At 37.4% G+C, this 20179-nt stretch overlaps 1 protein-coding gene across 22 annotated transcripts in view; it reads right to left on the bottom strand.

Annotated features, from left to right (window-relative positions):
• CACNA1D (calcium voltage-gated channel subunit alpha1 D) overlaps positions 1 to 20179 on the bottom strand; it is a 255060-nt gene that overhangs the window by 84262 nt on the left and 150619 nt on the right. For all 22 annotated transcript variants that reach the window (XM_041118620.1, XM_030043557.1, XM_030043559.1 and 19 more), the window contains 3 exons: positions 14573 to 14742; positions 5029 to 5116; positions 3699 to 3725 (listed from right to left, as the gene is read on the bottom strand). In XM_041118620.1, the coding sequence (XP_040974554.1) occupies positions 3699 to 3725; positions 5029 to 5116; positions 14573 to 14742 (285 nt within the window). The remainder of the gene's footprint in view (positions 1 to 3698; positions 3726 to 5028; positions 5117 to 14572; positions 14743 to 20179) is intronic.

Raw genomic sequence — 20179 nt, 5'->3', positions numbered from 1 at the left:
ACATGGGAAATCCAGCCTTGCATTGAGTCTGACTGAACTCTGTCAGCCAGTCATGCAGAATCTATGAAGTTTAGTTTGTTTACTGGCTATTCACGGGTGTTTGTGTATTGCTACTAGACCTATGGCAAAGGTAGGAGCATTCGTTTTTAGACTATATTGTATCAGCAGCCTTTCATTATAACATGATATTTTTCTAAACTGGACTTTCTGTTTAGAACCACATGCATAATCCCTGTATCTGCAAAACTGGCGTGCCTCATATTTTCACCAGTAAGCTCACAGAGAAGTAATTATTAATGTCCAAGATGAATTCTGTAATTGTGGGTGCTAGTGTCTGTGCAGACACCCTAGACTTCACTACTCTTATTTATAAAATATGGGACAGAAGAATTGCACCAGAGCACTCACTCATTATGAAAAAATAGAAGCCTTTGAGATTTTTTTTCCATTCCTCATTTTTGTAGTTACAGGATTCAGGGCATAGTACCAGCTTTTTAGCATGACTTGAAGGTTAATGTGATTATATAATCACACTGACAAGTGAGGAAGCGAATTCTTAAAAAGAGGGATCTTCAGAGGACAACGTGTACAAATCTCTTCAACTAGCAAATCCCCACCTTCTTCTAATCATAGCTCTGTCGCTTCCAGGTAAGGAGAAAAAAAACCATAGCTGTTCTAGTATCAAAACATTTCAAATTCCACCTGGAAGATTACAAATAACCAGCACAGAACATATTTACCCATATATATCCTAGCATAATATGTGGTTAATATACACATTCACTTAATAAACTGGCAGATAATTGCTATATCTTGCTAGGACATAATTCTCTTGACCAAGTACCCATCTGACTGTATAGAAACATGTTTCCAAGGATTAACTTCTATTTCACTTGTGGTACAGCAGGTAGGCTAGCTTGAAATAAAGAGCATTTTCTATTTTGATCCAAAGGCAAAGACATTTACGGTCAAACCAATATCCTTGATAAGCTATGTCCTGATTTACTTTGCCCTGAAACACAGTGTACTGCCATTGCAGAATAACATTCCCAAACTTGGAGTGAGGATCAGGCCAGAAGAGTGAGAACTAGACCAAGATTTAGAATTTGGCTTTGAATGTGCTAGGACATCCCTGACAGCTGAACACATAATCTAGGGCTTTGCTGCAGAACTGAGAGTTTCTGTGTTTTAGGTAAACAGAGCTTTTCAGAAACTAGTGATTCCAATAAAAAACACCAAGGTTACATTCTTCTGACATATCAGAAAAATATATTTTGCAAATATGAGATGTTAGGTATCCAGAAGCAATGGGATGAGAACCATGGGTCTGCAGATCCTTATAGAGATAGAAAAGCAGATACACTCTGTTCTTAGTGGCACTGCAAAGCCACTAAGTGCTTTTTCTCTCTGATAACAGATGTTGTCAGCTGGTTTTAGGGATCTGGGACATGGCGCAAGCCACATCTGTTTGGAAGAGAATGGCACAACTATAATTTAGAGCTCTGTTGCCTCAAAACTACTCCTCACATGAATTCATTAAGTTAAAAGGGATAGATAGTTCTCCAGTGCTACAAGTAAAGACGTGAAAGTTGAAGGGGGAATTCCCATTACCAAATTCAGCTTAAAAAGTTTAAGTACGATTGAAGACCTCAAGCAGCTGCAGACCCCTGCAGCACTTTCAAATGAGACACCGACATCCCATTGCCGATTGCCACAACTTCTGTGAACAGATGCAGCAATACATGTATCAACAAACTTCTGCGTGACTTGTGTTTTTTCATGCCACAAGAACAGATTCTGATCAAAGAGCTCATGCAAAAGACATTTAGGGCAGTGGCAGAATCTAGACATCTGGAGATACTTTGGTGACTTTCTGGCTTGGAAATAAGTTTTCTTTCAAATTGATGTGTTGGTTATGAACATTGATTGTAGAGATGGATAGCACTGACTGCTGCTTACTCACTGCTTGGACTATTAAAAACATCAGGTTTGGGTAGAAATTTTCCTTTCTCAAAGATGACATAGCAGCTTTCATTTAACAGAGCTTCTGGAGTTCTCTTTTTCCTTAAAATATGAATAATGGGCATGGTTCAGAACATAGGCATTACTTTCCTTTCTCTGTGATGCTTCTATGAGTCCCCACTGTGCAAATAGACCAAACTTGGAGAATGTAGTATAATAGCAGTCTATTACACTGCCTGGTATTTGAAGTTTGATGTGACCACTTCATATTTGAGTTTCATCCTTTAAAACCAGCATGAGTAGGCTTCATAGCAATAAATAGTATGCTATAAGGTTGATTGGAGACAATCTCATGATTCAAAGTAATCATGCTTGTTTGGGATTCTCAGCTAATGAAATACTACACAAATCGTTCCATTTGTTCTACTGTTATGGTAACGGGAAGCAACGGCAAGAGAATTTACAGACCATTAGCACACTGGATCGCTTCTCTTTATTAAGCTAAAAGTAGTCTCATCTCTCATAATTCTCATGAAGGGTTAAGCTCAAAGGTCTACATGGACATAACTGGTCCATTCAGCTAGTGTAGTTAAGGCCAGTTTCTGTAGCAGAAGGCATACAAGAAATGATACAGCTTTTATAACTAATGATGAAACTTCTAGTAAGTTGAGTTGTGTATTCACTACCATCCTAAATGGCCAGATCTCCACTGGCCACAGTCTTCAGCAGAGTGAGGCACCAGTTTGCTGGCTGATAGGGATTGCAAAATAAAGCTTGATCATAGCGTCACATAAAAAAACTCTCAGTGTAGAAAAGCACCAGTTAACTGTTGCCTGGGAGCTCTTCTTCAAAAAAGAAAGACTATTCAGAAGGAACACAAGTCCACTCCAACTGCTTGCAACTGGTCAGCGCTGGTAGGTCATTAGAGCTAGTAAGGCTAGTAGAATAAACCTGGGTTTGCTATTCCTCTTCATTGCTGCAAGGAGAATACACTGCTGTTACCAATGAATTACTTGCTATACATCCAACACTGAAATCAGTTTTACTAGGGTTAAAAAATTGGAATGATTCCAGATGTTGCCAAAACTGCTGATGCCAGATGTTGCCAAATCTTCTTGATTGTCCCTTTTTTTCACTGAAAATTCTGTGAAAAATATTTATTCTGTGGGTTGTCTGCAACTGTAGGAGTGTCTTTGCCCTTCGTAATTCACTAAGTCTACCACTTGATTACTTACCTTAAATCACGTAGGTTTTTTTGTTGTTGTTCCTTCACAGAGCAACCTAACCTTTTTAAACAGAATATCTCTTCTATGTTTGCAATTATCCTTTCTAATTACTAAATATATGTCCTATAAGACTGGAAAATAAAATCAGAATAAAGAAACCTATTGGGTTTGTACTGGCACATCCAGAGTCTACAGTATCAGGACTATTAATTCTTAATTTTGCTTATAACACTTCCCTTCTGCAATCATACTTGAAAATAGAAGCTCGTATACCCAAATGCTCCTAAGTAAGTGAAGAGAGCGCCACAAATATCAGCAAAGCAAATCAGTGAGTCTGATTTCCAAAAGTGTTCATGGATACTCTACTGTTGTGTTCACCAGTAACTGTTAGGAAGAATTTTCACACAGCAAAATTTAAAGTACAGTACATAAAGAATAATTATACGAGATAATCATGATGTGTAAATAGTCACAAGGAAAAAAGTGATGAAGATAGAGGAAAATACTCACCTGAACTTGGATTTTGAAATGGTTTGACTAGAAGAAAAGGAAAACACATTTTTTAAAATGTGGAAAAAATAATTAACACAACTTTGCTGTCTTTAGAATTTTGCAAATCAATACCTCAGAATTACATGTACATAAAAACAAGCTTTTAGCAAAATGCATGTCCTAGTTTCAGCTGGAATAGAGTTAACTGTCTTCCTAGTAGCTGGTACGGTGCTATGTTTTGAGTTCAGTATGAGAAGAATGTTGATAACACCGATGTTTTCAGTTGCTGCTAGTAGTGTTTAGACTAATGTCAAGGATTTTTCAGCTTCTCATGCCCAGCCAGCGAGAAAGCTGGAGGGGCACAAGAAGTTGGCACAGGACACAGCCAGGGCACCTGACCCAAACTGGCCAACAGGGTATTCCATACCATGTGACGTCCCATCTAGTATAGGAACTGGGAAGTGGGGGCGGGGAATCGGCGCTTGGGGGACTAGCTGGGTGCCGGTCGGCGGGTGGTGAGCAATTGCACTGCGCATCATTTGTACATTCCAATCCTTTCATTATTGCTGTTGTCATTTTATTAGTGTCATCATTATCATTATTCGTTTCTTCTTTTCTGTTCTATTAAACTGTTCTTATCTCAACCCGTGGGTTTTGCTTCTTTTTCCCGATTTTCTCCCCCATCCCACTGGGTGGGGGGGAGTGAGTGAGCGGCTGCGTGGTGCTTAGCTGCTGGCTGGGGTTAAACCACGACAATGCATCATGAACGCTGAAATTCTATTGTCTATTATTTATTTTCCGAAATACCATTCCTAAAGCTTTACAAATTTTGTAAGTGAGAGAAAGGAAATCTCCTTTAAAACTAAGTAAATAAACTGCTCATGTAGAAGCTGCTTGGAAGCCATGAAAATCTGAGCAAATAAATAGTGAACACCATGGGATATAGAAATACTCCCATACAGTCAGTTATTGCCTAAAAAATACATATTCTCCAGATTATGCACAATTTAACAGAAAACATTTCTTTTTACATGTCTTAGGGGACTTCCGTTCTTTTCTTATTATTTTGGACAGCAATTATACTTTATAAAAGTTTCAGGAAAACACAACTCCACTGGAAGTTTAGTTGAATTGTTTTATATCTTCTTAACTTGAGAATTTTAGGAGTGCTTTAATGCTGTAGTAACTGGTCTAATATTAAACTGCTGAAAGCCAAGAAAAACCCAAGTGTCATACAAACCTTGACTACTTGAAAGCAGTTTGGGCTCAATAAACAATGGGGAAAGAATGATTCTTCTAAATTTTGAGATTATGAGGGTGGGTACTTGAAAACAGTCCATGTACTCACCATAAACTCCCACAGCATGCTGGGTTCTCTCCTTCTCCACTCACATTCTCTGTGTTCACCGATTCAGTTTCACTGGTGGGCATGCTTGCTGTTAGGAGACAGAAACTGCTTTAGATTGATAGCCAGACAAGGCATTACACAGATTGTGATCTCTTGTTCTATTGCAAGAATGCCTCCACTTTTTGCAGGTCTAACGAGAGCTTGGAAGATCTGAGGAATAGCAGATGAAGACAGACACTTCATCAGTCCTCCTCTTATAAGAAAAGAAAGCACACAGAATTCCAGAGTGTATTGTAGCTTTTTTTGTTTCTTTCCAGTAATTCAACAAAACTGTAGAAAATGCACTACAGAATACAATGTAGAGGAGTTTTGTAACAAAGAGCATGCTGCCCGTAGTAAAGAAATAACCCTGAGCTAGATTTTGTGACCTTTCATTTTAAGAAGTGTTCTGCTAACACTTTGGAGGTGCTTATCAGTTTGTGTTGTTAACATGCTCGCTAATTTCAAGAAATGTCATCAAAGCTCTTTCGAAAATAGAAACTATCACACTCTGATCATACTGACCACTCCATGCTTTTACTTCCATTATGAATTACCAAGGTAAGATGCTAGAAAGTAATTGTGCCTGCAAATAATATATAAGCAGAGAGGAAGGAGCACTGGGAATGGCAGAATGGGTACTACAAAGTATGATGAGAATTACTACTAATAAAAAGGGGATTATTACATTTGTTATAGAGCAAATTACTGTACATACAGTGGATCATTACTGAATAGTTAGCAATTGTAGCTAGTGGTTTTTTAGACAAAACTCATTTGCAGATTGGTCATCACCATTTATCTTCAAATCATACTGAAATAGAGGGAGAACAACATATGTCAAAAGGTGTTAGGAAATGATGAACAGCTGAAGTTCTCAGTACTTCTTAGGGGAGAACACTACTTCCATGTCTGCAAAGCAAGCATGAAAGGAAAACTTCAGGAACAAGAAAAGTATAAAATTAATGTTGTTGGTTTATACAGTAGAAATACTATATAAATTAGGAAAAAGTAAGAGAGGTGGTAGATGCAGTGAAATTACTGTAGAACAGCAAGAACAAAAGAAAAACAGAGTATCTTAAAGGTGTTCCTGGGTGTACCTTCTCCTGTTTTGATGGTTCACTTGTTTGGTTTTTTGTTTGTTTGGTTTGTTTTGTTGGAGAGGTTTTAAGCCAATGCCTGTGGACTGAGACTACTGAAGGCAGAAGGGCTGCAATGCCTATTTCTGTTAGGGATGTCTCACTATTTTGGTAGCCTAAAGGAGGTTTAAAGCAGGCTTAATTACACATGTCTTCATTTAAGTGAGACACAAGAATCAGGCCCTGAATTTTCTGATTTTCTTACAGATCAGGTACAAAATGAGAACTGTTAGTAACAGTTTCTCTGCACAGCCTCTATATTGCCTCCACACTGACATAGAGATACATGGAAGTGGTAAATGGTAGTTTGGTTTCCACACCCATCAATTCCATCCAAGTTGAGAGACTGACAGGTCTATGCAGGCTAGATGCTCAGCTACTATTTGCAACAGCTGAGAATCTGTCCCCATAAATGTAAGTCACCATTACATGAAATGTTAAACTCGGGGTTGGCATAACAAAGATCCAAAATGTCCATGCAGGTGTTTGAATAAACAAGGCACTTCAGGCAGTAAGCACAGCAAAACCTTCTTTCACAAGGTTCTTCTATTTTGATGATTCTTTTAAAATATTACTGTAATCACTTTATATATGAAAAATCCCTGGTTAGCACCTGCAAGTGCCTCAATTCTAATATCATGCTTCTCTTTTATAAATCAGTTTAAAAAAATGAATATTGCTAGTCTTGTGTGAACTTCACAGCTTACAGTCTCAGAGTTCAAAAGGAATTTCATTCAAAAGTAAAGCAAACAATCTTTGATGATATCCAAAAATTCAAGTATTGAAATTTCAAAGGTTTTAAGGAAAAAAAAAATTACAAATTTTTTTTATTTTAAAATGCCAGGGTCTTTTGCAATAAATGCAAGGAGTTTCCATGTCTGGTAAAGGACTGAAATAGTTGTCTTGTGCTGAGTGACTGGCACGTTGTTAGGAAACACAACACTATAGCCACCTAATGATGAACATTTTAGCGCTTGTGATGAGCGACTTCAAAATATGAGTGCAGAAGTCTTGTTTCATACACTGCTCTTAGGCGCTGCCACGAAAACAGAGCTAGGCCCACTTTTGCTAGCATTACATATTGGCAATGTCTCTCTCACTTGTGTTTCAAATTTATCAACCCTTCCCTCATCTAAAAGCAGTACCCAGAATCCAGTTCCTCACAAAGTGTCACTCAGTGTCACACAAATGCTATTTGTTTTAACATATGCCAAATAATTTTTAAAAGAATAAGTGTAAAGTAATATAATTTTAATTCAAATCTACCCAGACTTGATGCATTAACCCACAGTAAGAAATACCAGCCCATTTTGAACGTGACCACATGAAGAAAAACAAAGTACCAAAGAGGGGAGAGGGGGGGAATCTTTGTCCTTACTGAAGGCAGTGTCAGTTCAGCTAATTATGAAATACAGCCAGAATGTTACTATTTCAGACAGGGCTATTGCTCTAGCTCTATTAGTGACTTGCTGTCCTAGTTTCAGCTGGGATAGAGTTAACTGTCTTCCTAGTAGCTGGTACAGTGCTATGTTTTGAGTTCAGTAGGAGAAGAATGTTGATAACACTGATGTTTTCAGTTGTTGTTAAGTAACGTTTAGTCTAAAGTCAAGGATTGTTCAGCTTCTCATCCCCAGCCAGCGAGAAAGCTGGAGGGGCACAAGAAATTGGCACAGGACACAGCCAGGGCACCTGACCCAAACTGGCCAACGGGGTATTCCATACCATGGGACATCACATCTAGTATAGAAACTGGGGGGAGTGGGGGCGGGGGGATCACTGCTCTGGGACTAACCCAATCAGCGGGTGGTGAGCAATTGCACTGTGCATCATTTGTATATTCCAATCCTTTTATCATTACTGCTGTCACTTTATTAGTGTTATCATTATCATTATTAGTTTTTTCTTTTCTGTTCTATTAAACCATTCTTATCTCAACCCATGAGTTTTACTTCTTTTCCCAATTTTCTCCCCCATCCCACTGGGGGGGCGGGGAGTGAGTGAGCCACGACACTTGCAGGTGCTGTGTTACAAAAATGGAAGAGGAAAAAAGAACCACAGACAGTTCAGTTTACATTAGAAATTGAGCTATCATTACACTGTAGTTTATCTGCCAAAAGAAAAACTTGACAGAAGTACTAAGAAAGGCACCATGTGGAAGTCTAGCTCCAGCAATGCTAGCAAGTCATTAAAACTTTAGCCAGAAGAAAACAGCAACACTGCATGACCACATCCACTCTCATTATACAAGCAACCTGGCAAGTCTTGAAAAGACTCAATTTCATGACCACAGCTTTTTAAAGGCGGTGTTCATTCGGTAAAGTACAGCACACAGAATGAACTTTTGAAAGATCGTCTGATCTCAGTAAGGCCAGCTTTGAGATCTTTAAACTGGTACTCCAGTATTCAAAAGAAGATACCAAATTTTCTCTACTCTCTATTCACCTTTTGCCTTTATTTTACTGGCATCCTTCTGGAAAGATTATCTAGATTTCTAGATAGTATCAGCTCTCTTCAATTATGGTAACTGGTTTCAAACAAAAGAATGCTTGCATTAGGCAATATAAGCAACCCATACAGCATGCAGCTTTAATACTTTCCTGAGTGTATAGAAAATAGGTCAAATATATCAACTACTACATTTTATTTCTGCGGATAAGAAAATAGATTGTTTTTCTCATCTTATAATGTTCACTATTTCTCTAAACAGTTTTCAGGTTTTGGAGCAGGGATTTCAAACTCCACTCCAGGACACAATATAACTAATGCATAGCTAAGAGCAAGTCAGTGTCCGTCACCATTGGTATGTCCTAGCCAGCTGGAGCTGGAAGAAATAAATTCCATAATCCTGCAGTATGACAATTTAGTGTCACTGTAGAATCCAGAAGCATGCTAAATTACACCCTGAATTATTGAATTGTGGTGGCAAGTATTGTTGTTGGAAATGTTTTCCTCTAGAAAGTATATAATTAATATTTTAAACTGGTTCGACTTCAGCTATGCATTTTTGATCCATAGACTGATCTCATTTCCACACTGATGGACATTGGGTAGCTTTCTGGTTACACATGCTGAAGGAAAAGAGCTGCAGAAGTGAAGTGATCTGCACAGCTAGTCAGATAATCAGTAATAGCTAGTGAAGAAAATCTTACAATTATTAAAAAAGATACTATACTGGCAAAATTTTAGATCAACCTTGCAAAAATGCTCATCTTCTGTCTGCTAGTAACATCCAACCAATTCCATGATCTCCAAAATTCTCCTAATTCTTTCTCAAATCAGTACATGGATTTTCTGAATCCTTTACACCAAATTTTTGAGGTAGTCAAACAGGAAAACAGAACAAAAAACAAACAAACAAACAAACAAAAAAAGCCCAAAGAGGCAACATTATCATTGCAAATGTATCTCAAATTTTCTTAAGTCTGCTGTATGCCCAGAAAACACATCAGAAAGCAGTGGTACTATCTATTCTGACTGTGAAGCTCCTCAGGGTAAATTCAGTTTAAGGAGGAGCTGACTAGAAGATGTTCTACATGATACTGTAGCAAGGTATCTGTTTTCATAATGCAGATTTAATGTTGATACTATCAACAAACATTCTTACAGGCTCTCTCTTTTTATAGGCAGCCCATGGAAGCTCAATATAAGGTTGAATGGTTGCATAGCAGTGGAAGGAGAGCAAAATAATCAGTCTTCATTACAGAAGCATCACTGAACCTACCACTTCTAGCCTGAAGGATGACACTATGAATCTTGGGAATGTTGTATGCTCTACAGATGTGGTGCTTTTAATAGAAATAGAGGTAATGCAAAGGAAACTATTTAGGGTGGGATTTCTAATCCAGTGGTAGTCTTAAGTTTGAGCTACTCAGATCAGCGTAGTAGTCTCACAAATACAGAAAGTAACAGACTTAGGCCACCGATTTGTACTTTGGAAAAATCCTACTCATAAAAGGTATACCTGCCCTGCAAGACACAGATGAAATGAAGTCACTGCACACGTGCTTGAGAATGCTTTTGACTAGCAAGGTCAGGTACTAGTAGCGAGACAGCATTTGCAGCCAGCAGATGACAGGCCAGTTTTCAGCCGGTTCCATGCTGCTTCACGACTGACATCAGAAACTGAACCTGTGTGTTTAAGGGCATATGCAAAGTAAAATTGCAACCACTGCCTTTTAGCAATTTTTATGGAAAAATTATTCCAGCCTTTAAAGCTGTGTGAGCTATTAGAAAATATATACTGTTACACAAATAATTTCAAGCAGATTCAGTATTTGTAGAAAATTTGTCCATCGGGTCCTAGCAATTTCTGACTTAATATTCTGCATTCTCTAAAGTAACCAGATCAGATTTGTCAGCCTCAGTCTGAGCCACAATAGTGATTCTTAGGACAGCAAGGAAGTCAGTTGCTCCAATAACTTTGTTGTAGGTAGGATTAAAACTAGATCTCCTAATTACTACCATTGTAATTATGTCAAATCAATACGTTTGCCAGTATTAAAAGAGTGTATATTTGAAAATAACTATCATACTCTAAAACCCCTGTCCATCTCCACTGTGGGTGGGAAAGAAATTGAATAAAACACAAATTACAGAAACAAAACCATCAATAACAAGAGGAGATACAGTAAAAGTTTGTTGTTTTGTTAGATTCTACATTAAAAGTATTATAAATAAAGAGTAAATATTATCATCATACTGTTATAAGCTTACACTATGATCCATTATAAAGCTTGTAAAATACTTAAATTAAATTCTTCACACCTGAATTTAAAATACATTTTTTATCTGGTTTACCTGACTTTTGAAAAAGAAAACCTATGCTTCAACAAGAACAGTCACAGAGAAAGAAACATCGGTGGAAATCTAAACAAATTAAAGACTACACTTTAGGAAGGTAGAGCACTGCAGCACCAGTCTATTTCAAACATGCACTTAAAACAGCAGAACTGCATGCATGAGTGTCTACATGCTAAAGATGTATATGTCTTTGTTACAGAAAATGCATACAATATGTGCTTTCAAAAGCTAACACATCAGATGCAGTATTGGCACAAAAGAAAGTTCAACTGCAAATCAGAACATGTTTTACCATGTTTATTGGAAGAACGACCAAAGCAACTAAGTCTGCTTTTCTTCTTCTCTTCCATTAAGTCAGCCAATGTAACCCCTTCGCGTTAAGTACATGTAATCCCAGCATTTACACAGTAGGTGGCAGCAGTTGCAACGCAAAAAATAAAAATGTGTGCATATATACAACACAAGCAACGTTAGGCAAAACAAATTGAAGTTACCGGCAGCATAACTTATCACAGCTAAACCCCTCACCTCCCACTGATTTTTGCATTTTGAGCTAAATTCGCAATGCTTTGAAGTCAATGGAAGTTTTTCTCATTGACTTCAGGGTAACTAGCTATTGGTTCATAATAAAGACTTAACTTTTACTAAAGGCATATTTACAATTCTAGTAGTTAAAAGATACTCCATTATTCAACAGCACTGAATACCTGCCCACTATCAGCAACAGAGATGTACGAATACAGGGGGTTCATATATTAATGACTTAATGACTTGTCTGGTTAGAAATTTAAAAATGCTGGGGTTGCAGGAACCTAAACTACATTTTTAAAGGATTATGTAAGAAGCTATTAATCACTGATATAGCCGCCTTTGAAATCTGTACCTTTTCCTGCCACAGAGAGAAGAGATCTTCTGTATCCTAAATGCAGAGCTGCTCTACATCATTGAAGAGCATTATGGTGATCTCCCATCACCATAAATCAGCAGTAATCTTGATCACCCAGAGGTTCAGGTATTCAAAGTAGGGACGTAGCTAGATGCCTAGAAGCCTGAAAATTATTATTCTGCCTATCTTGGGACCCAGCCGTACCTTATGCTTCAAAGACAGTTCTAGAAACACATCACCAGTATATGGGGACTAAATTTATTTCCTAAGCTTGCTACTCAAGATTATTAACTTGGTGATAACTAGCTAAATTTCACCTGACTCCCAAACAGGTATCTCATTTTCATAACTATGCTCCTAAACCAAAACCTTCCCACAGAATAACTGGATAGATAGCTTGTGCTGTCTCTCATCATAACTCCCCATGCAATGTGATATGCAGCAGAGCATGTCTTGAATGCAAGGAGGTGGAGAAATTCAGCAACCCTTTCTCCTTTACAGTGTCTTGCAGCTGACATTAAAAATGAAATTCCAAACCACATATTTAAGCACATGTGCACAAACCCAGGAGTGCTAGGAGACTGCCTATTCGCTGGAAATTTCCACTCAAAATACATATTCGTGCCTGAAAATAAATTATTGGGATTTGCTTTAAAGTTCCTTTAATTACTTTCCTTCTCCTAATTTTACTCTGCAAGTCTCCTCCAACTCTTAACTTACCCTAAAATTATGTCTAAGTTAACAGTTTAGAGCCAAAAGCTCTCTCAAAATCAACAACTATGTAAACAAGTATTTTTGATTTATGAAAGGCCTATATGACCTAGAAACTGTTTAAGGAACACTGGAGCAAATGGTTCTTTTGCAGCACATTAAGAAACATCCAATTTGAACAGGATGGAAGAAGTTCCTGCGATTTCACCTGCAGACACACAAACCAAGTCCATCAGCACCATAGCTGACAGCATGGTTGTCCAATGCTCTGTGTGAATTCGGCATCACCTACAAATCTGCATGGCAGTCTGGTACAAAGTGTATTTGCTCCATAAGGTGTGCAATCTTTTACTTCTCAGTCTTAGGCTTTTATGCTGATACTCAAACCCACAGTTTATGTATTCCTTCCACACAACATTAGTAGCAATATCAAAGTGTAGTGAACTCTTTGGCCTTTTTGCTCTGCTCAAGATAAAAACTCTGTGCTACAGATTTTTATATAGACGTAAATTATTCTTTTCTGGGTGATGCTGGCATCAACATCAACACACAAGTTGCCTTCCAGCCTCTCATAAAGTCATTGCTTCCTTCCAGTCAGTAACACAGATTCATACCCTGCTTTTATTGCAAACTAAAGGACTAATAAAATTCTGAAACTCAAAAATATAAAGATTTTTAAAAACTTCACTACATGCAATACAGAGATAAGTTTAAAAACAGATACCTCAATATCAAACCATGTAATTTTCACTATTTTACTACTTCTGAAAAGTACTATGGTTTAAAAGAATAGTTCACAACAAATTAGCAGCACTAAAGAAAAAGAACAGTAATAATGTATTATTTCAACACAGAAAATAATATTCTGAGTTGCCTTTGACAAACCACTTGCAGATGCATTTTCTTCTATATGCTCTGGTATCTAAATGAATAAATACCATGACTTTCTGGAGTATCACGTGAATAATAAGGTGCTATTTATCATTAGTATATATACTGAAATTTGGACTTTAATCTTACATTTAGTATTAAATCATAAGCCACATCCTGAATCCACGTTCTCATTTATGTACAGCACCTAAAGTTCTCATGAAAATTTTAACCACTACTATGTAAACATGGCTAAGAGGCTAAAATAGTCTCTGCTAAACTATGGCATTAAAATACTACCCTTACGTGAAATTTCTGACACAGAGAAATCTATTATAACTTTTGCAGTTGTTGCAATATCATGAAACTAACTCGTTCCTTTGCATTATGACTCAGGTCAGAAGCACTAGAGGGCCACTACAGCATAAATTACCTTTCCCATACTACTCTATACACTACTATCGAATAAATATATTGTACGTCAGTGATAATTATATTTCTTAGTATCAAACAAAAATCTCACAAGATTTCATTTATTTCACACTCAGTTAATATATCTAGTAAAAAAAGATTTTATATAGTTTTCTTGAATATCAATAAGAAAGATCCAGAAAGTCATTTCCCTACTTCAAATCTCAAAAAAATCCTCACTATTAGCACAAGGTTGTTTCTTGACTGTAGTTTTGGTCATATTTTTTAAGCTTTTCATATTATTATTTTTTCTATTGCATGCACCTACAGGCAAACACATAATCTTCTTCACTAAGGATTTAAAATGACAGTTGGTGGCATATTGCTTGTAAGCACTAACTTTTTACAGAACACAAATAAAGCAAAATTTTTAAGTCTCAGTAATGATTGAATGCAGACAATGATTTTGACATGGACAGCTCAGAGCTGAATTTTGTTGTAAGATTCTGAACTATCTTCCATGACTAAGCATCAATATATTAATGGACATGATTACCCTGCTAACAAACATTTTTGCAAACTGGAAATCACAAGCTACATCAGATAGGCTGCATTCACCCCACTGTAACACCCTTAAAAGCAGTCAAACTGTCCCACACAGAAGTAGTACAGAGTAAAGAACACGTACTGTTCCGCTTGCCTTCTTCATCAACCTCTTCATCATTCTCAGGGTCAATGTCTTCTGCCTGTGTAATCCAGTCTAAATATCCCTTCAGATCTTCTTCAAGCTGCTGTTTTTCACGTAGCTTCTGAAAGTCCCCTCGGGCCTTGGCTTTTTCTCTTTCCTTGGAAAATTCTCTATCAAATTCAAATAAAGCAGAAAAAAAACCCTGATTGTCAAACTCCCAGGCATTTTGGCCTAGGTCTTGACATTGCAGAATAACATACTGACATAGAAAATGAACGGAATAAACTACACTGACGATTTGAGAGCTTCTTTGAAAACAAGACAGTGGTGCAAAGAAGTCATGGCAAATCCCTATCCCATTACATCAAAACTTCCAGAGCTTTTAAGATTTAACTGAAAAACAGGCAGTATTCTTGACTTTTCCCATATTGGAAAAGGAAATTCTGGCAGCCATTTCTAAAATCCTTCCTCTTCCAGCCACAGTTTATTGGCCATGTCCAAACATACTTATTTCAGTGCATGGTTCACAGAATTCCACTAATGTGCTCTCTCAATTACATCATGCATAGACACCTGTGTTGTTTAAGATCTGGATGTTTTGCCCTTTTGCTCTCTGTAACAGAACCTAGAAATCCCGATCTCACAGATCAGAAACACATCCTTTTATATAAACTGAATCCTCTGTCTCATTGTCCCAATCTCAAGACAATGTATTTGATTGTCTGTCTAGTTTAGTTCGTGATTTGGGTCAATCCTTAAATTCTCATGGAATGAGAATTAAAATAATTAAGTCATGGTCTTTGAGAAGGAGATTGGATAAAATGGCCTACTTAGGTCTCTTCCAACCTGAATTACCCCACGAGTCTATGATTCCCTAATGACATATGACTCAAGACAATTATCAAGTAAATTCTTGTACCATGACATTTCACATGCCAACATTATTACAACATTCAGTGTGATACACAGCTCCAAACACGTAAGTCCCTTCACTAGAAGGATCAAACATTTTCCAGTTTATCCGAGTATCAATAGGTATGATTAGGGGTAGGCAAGCATCTTTTGAACTGTATTGTAACTATGTACTGATTCAGGATTTAAAATCAAGCTTGTTCTGATTAACCTGTTAATCTTACAATAGGGCTGAAATTAAACCTAAAAAATGGCTATAGTAATTTCATTTACTATGAATTTGCAACCCCTTTATTTATTGTGAACTTTCACTTGAAAATATTCCCCAATTAACACACTCTCAAGGGGAAATTTATTAGGGCACTCAATAATATCCTTTTTCAAGTGGAAAAATATTAGGAAATTAGTGTGAGACTTGCAAAATATTTTAACAAGGTGAACACAATTATCAATATGATGTTGCCCTGCTAACAAAATACAGCAGGATAATAGAAAGTCTTATAATTTTTCAACGTAGTATTTCAGGTCAGTGAAAGACATGACTTATTTGGAATTGCAAAAATATAATCTCTCCAGGTTTTTTTTATTTTATTTTTATTGTTTTATTTACAGCCTTCAAACACATCTTTTAAACACTAAATTTCTGCTTTGACATTAGTAAACTTAAGAGTTAAACTCTTTACATACAACCATACAGATTTTGTTTTTTTTTTTTTTTTAATGTTATGTTGTGGAAGCTAAAAAGCTTTCTGTTGCAAAAGCTAAGAGGCAGGCACTACACCTTTTACAGTTGAGGACTTAATTCAACAAAAATCTGGTTTGGCATGTGGAGATCATCCTGTTCCATCTGATGGCACTGTAATGAAGCTGAAGAATGCCAGTGCTTGCTTTGCATTTGCTACCCTTCACCTAGCATCCAAGGACAAGGTCCTTCAAAAGGCCATCTCTTCACAAAAATGCTTGTGAAAGACAGCGAGCTCAACAGATCGCTCTGAGGGATAATTGCTTTTTAAAAAAAAAAAAAAAAAAAAAGAAAAAGATTTCATTGTTTGGCAGATGATTTCACAAGCCTATAAGAAATTGTTTGGTTTCTGGAATGGTGGGTTTAAGCTCTCTCAGAGACAGTACATCCTTTACATCTGATTGAGGCAACATACTCGTGACTCTCATTCCATAGGCAGTATCTTTGAAAAAGGAACTATCACGGCATAGTATGAAATCAGAAGTAACAAGCCTTGCTAGCTTTTACTGAGTATTCATGTTTTGTTCAGTTAAGTCCTTTGCGTGTTTTTCATTAGGGTGAAGGATATGTGATGTGTGTGGGTAAAGTAAAATGAAAGTTGCTGTTATTTTATGGAGTGAAGTGAAAGAAATCATTTAAAAATGAAACAGTTGGCAAGGCTGATACTTTCAACAGCACTTCATCCATGACTGAACCAACTTTTAACTTTGACTTTACATTAAAATGGCTGCATGCAGAGAATTAAACACAGTTTTTATATACACAGCTAACTATGACCTTTCCCTTTACTACAGCATAGAAGTCAGACATTGTCTTGTTAAACGCTGCTGCAATTTATTAGTAGGGGGAGATGCAATGGTGTTTAATTTCCATGATATTAAAAAATTTTACTTTTATTTTTACAACCTGACTGTTTGCAAGGAAGTCTAACACCTGAGAATACTGCATTTTCTTTAGGGGAGGGAGGAATCTGGCTCTATGGTATTTTTTTCTACCAGAGTTACAATGAAGTGACATCCCTCAGACGCACATATGTACATATTTCCTTTTACTGAAATACCATGAATAAGAAAGTGGAATTAAATGGAATTGGAATGTAATGAGTTTCTTGTTAGCAGAACAAAACCATTTTTTTTCCAAGAAAGAAGAAGTTATTTGAAAAAGATGGTGGGGGTGCGATGAGGAAGAGACATTGGCTTTTTAAAGCTTCTGACAAAGAAATTTAGACAAGATATTTGAATATTTAGACACAGACATATAGACATCGGCTGTTGTCCTGGAAGGAGGAATAAGAAAGCTGCTTGTGCAGCATTTCACAGCTATGGAGAGCATAGGCTGGGTCCAGGGCAGAAAGAAAAAGGTTTTCGTTGTGCAGGCAGCATAGGTACCAACATGGTTAGACTAATGGCCTGAAGTGGCCTCCCCGGCTGTGATCAGCCCGGTGCTCAGTCCAGAAGCCTATGAAATTGACAGGCTTAGGAAGTGGCACCTTAATTGTGGTAAGTGGACTCAAGCTCTGTCAATATTTGGTTTCACAAATGCCTGTGCTAAAAGCTGACTTCAAAATACATGTTACATTCTGGGTTGATAAAATTACCTGGATCTGGCATTTGAAAGTGTATACTTGGGGGGGGGGGGGTGGGGGGACTGTTCATTGACTAAACTGACAAAAATTGTATTCAAAGGGCTGTTGTGACTATGCTAGCCTTCATAAGGACCTTTCCACTAAAATACGTTTTAAATCAGTCTCCACCCAAGTTGCAAACTGAAAAATCCTGAGGAGCTATTCTGATTTGACACCAGCATATATAAAATTAAAATCAGGCCTATTGCCTATAAAATTTCAGTTTAAAAACAAAATGGATTTAAGTAGTTTTCATAAAGCATAGGACTCAGTGAACATGTTTTTGTCCTAATTTCAACAACTAGAAAAAGCCAAGACTACTATTGTCTCATAGTTTAAAGGATAATATGCTTCAAAATTAAGACTTTAGGCTAGCAGGTCTAGAAAGAGCTTTTTGCGAATCTCTCCTTCTGAAGAATCTTATAAAGTGGACCTGCATAATTTGTATAATACCACCTTGTATAATTACCAGTTTGCCTTCAGAAATATCTTTTCTTCAAAACAGTCTATTGCTATGTAGATGGAGGCAATTCAGTTTTTGATTTCACCACAAATGCAAATAAATCAGACGACCCAGCCCTAGCCAGCCTAATTTTGACCTAGTTAAATATGACTAAAAATTGCGGCATATGACAATATCCTATAAACTGAGTAAAGCTTCAAATTGCAGCCATAGCATAAATAACTCAGTCAATTGCACCTGCAGCAGAAAGGAGACATCACTTGCAAAATAAAGCATTCTATGGAGACTCACCTACATAATCTAACTTATTCTTAGTGATAACTAAACTACTATATAAAATGCAAGTTTTATTTCTATTGCTCCAAAACTCCTTGCGCTCCTGCAGAAAGATGATCTCAGCTCCCTGTTTAGGCACAACACCATCATCATCAATGGTTGTTGAGGCTGAAGCATATAAAATGCAGGGTTTGAGGTCATGCTTCAGTAGTCTGGGGCAATCATTTTCATGCCAGGTTTTTCTTTCTTCAACAGAGCGAAATAACTTCTGCTGGTATGCATCTGCTGGGAATGGCTGGATACAACAGGGTAGAGGTGGCAGCAAGGAATACCTACTGGGACTCAATTACAGCTCTCTGGTTCTCACACCTTAATTTGAGGCAGGGTTATATTAACCAAAAATCCTAAGATGACAATTTGTCCCTTCTCGCTGTAATTCACAGACATAATAACTAAGGAGACACCTATACTGGCTTCCTATCCGCTGAAAGTTCTTCCATGCTAAAGGCTAGACACTTTTCATAAGGGGGGTTGTGCAGCAACATGAGTGTTGCTGTACTTCCTGTGCATCACTAGGCATTGATGATAGGAAATAAACAGTTGCCTTCAATGTCTAAGCATAAACCAGTACACTAATTCTTCATTAGCTATATGACTGCCCCTCTGTGTCACTGCAAATGCCGCGCGAGAGAGAATTCATCTATTGCAGTATGCAACTTACTGCGCACAGGTATGTGGAAAGTGTTATGCTAATACTATATGTAGAAATGTCACCCAGACATCCTAGATGCTCATTTATTCACAGAGCACAGTCACATAATAACAAAAATGTACTCACAGGAGTACAGTGTTGGCCACCAGACTGACAGAAGAGGTTTCACACAGTGGTAATCATACCAACCAACAAACTAGCAGAATCAAATCAGAGAACTCAAACTGCTCAAACTGTACAGATGAGCACAGACAACAGCTCACAGCTGGGTGTAATGTGTAACAGATTTAGAGAAACATAAAAAAGGTTAAGTAACATCACATCTTTAATTGCTGGATATTTGTATACATCGTTGTTACCTCTTCTTTTAGAGGTAATAAAACCTCATAGGCTGAACACTGTAGAACTATTTCTGCAGCACACAAAAAATTCTAGCAGGAATTTTCCTTGAGCAAGGAGCATTGGGCTCTTGATGGGGAAATGCAAACCAGTGTTACCTACCCAAAGTTATTTCTATATAGTTCGTTAGCAATTGACAAAATGTATATTCAATGGCTCCAGCACAACCTCTGTGTAGCAGAGGGCCTGTACAGCATTTTGTGTCAGAGGGCACATGAATGCAATGAGATCATCTGGGGGAACAGCAAGATAGGGAACAATTTGATAGAGCAAAAAACCCTAAGATCTGATGTTTCAGACTGTTATTATATCTACATATTAAGATGTGCTCATTCTGTCCTGAGTAGAGACCTGTTTGGCTCAGGACACACTGGATTTCTTAGAGGAAGAACTGGCAGTACTGAGCACAGGACCGTAACGCAGAGTGTATTCACCCAACCATCGCGATGTGCACTGCCAACACGGTTTTGGAAACGGAT

The sequence above is a fragment of the Aquila chrysaetos genome, chromosome 20 (genome assembly GCF_900496995.4).
Source record: "Aquila chrysaetos chrysaetos chromosome 20, bAquChr1.4, whole genome shotgun sequence".
In the NCBI taxonomy this organism is placed as follows: domain Eukaryota; kingdom Metazoa; phylum Chordata; class Aves; order Accipitriformes; family Accipitridae; genus Aquila; species Aquila chrysaetos.
This window is presented reverse-complemented; position numbering and strand designations above follow the sequence as displayed.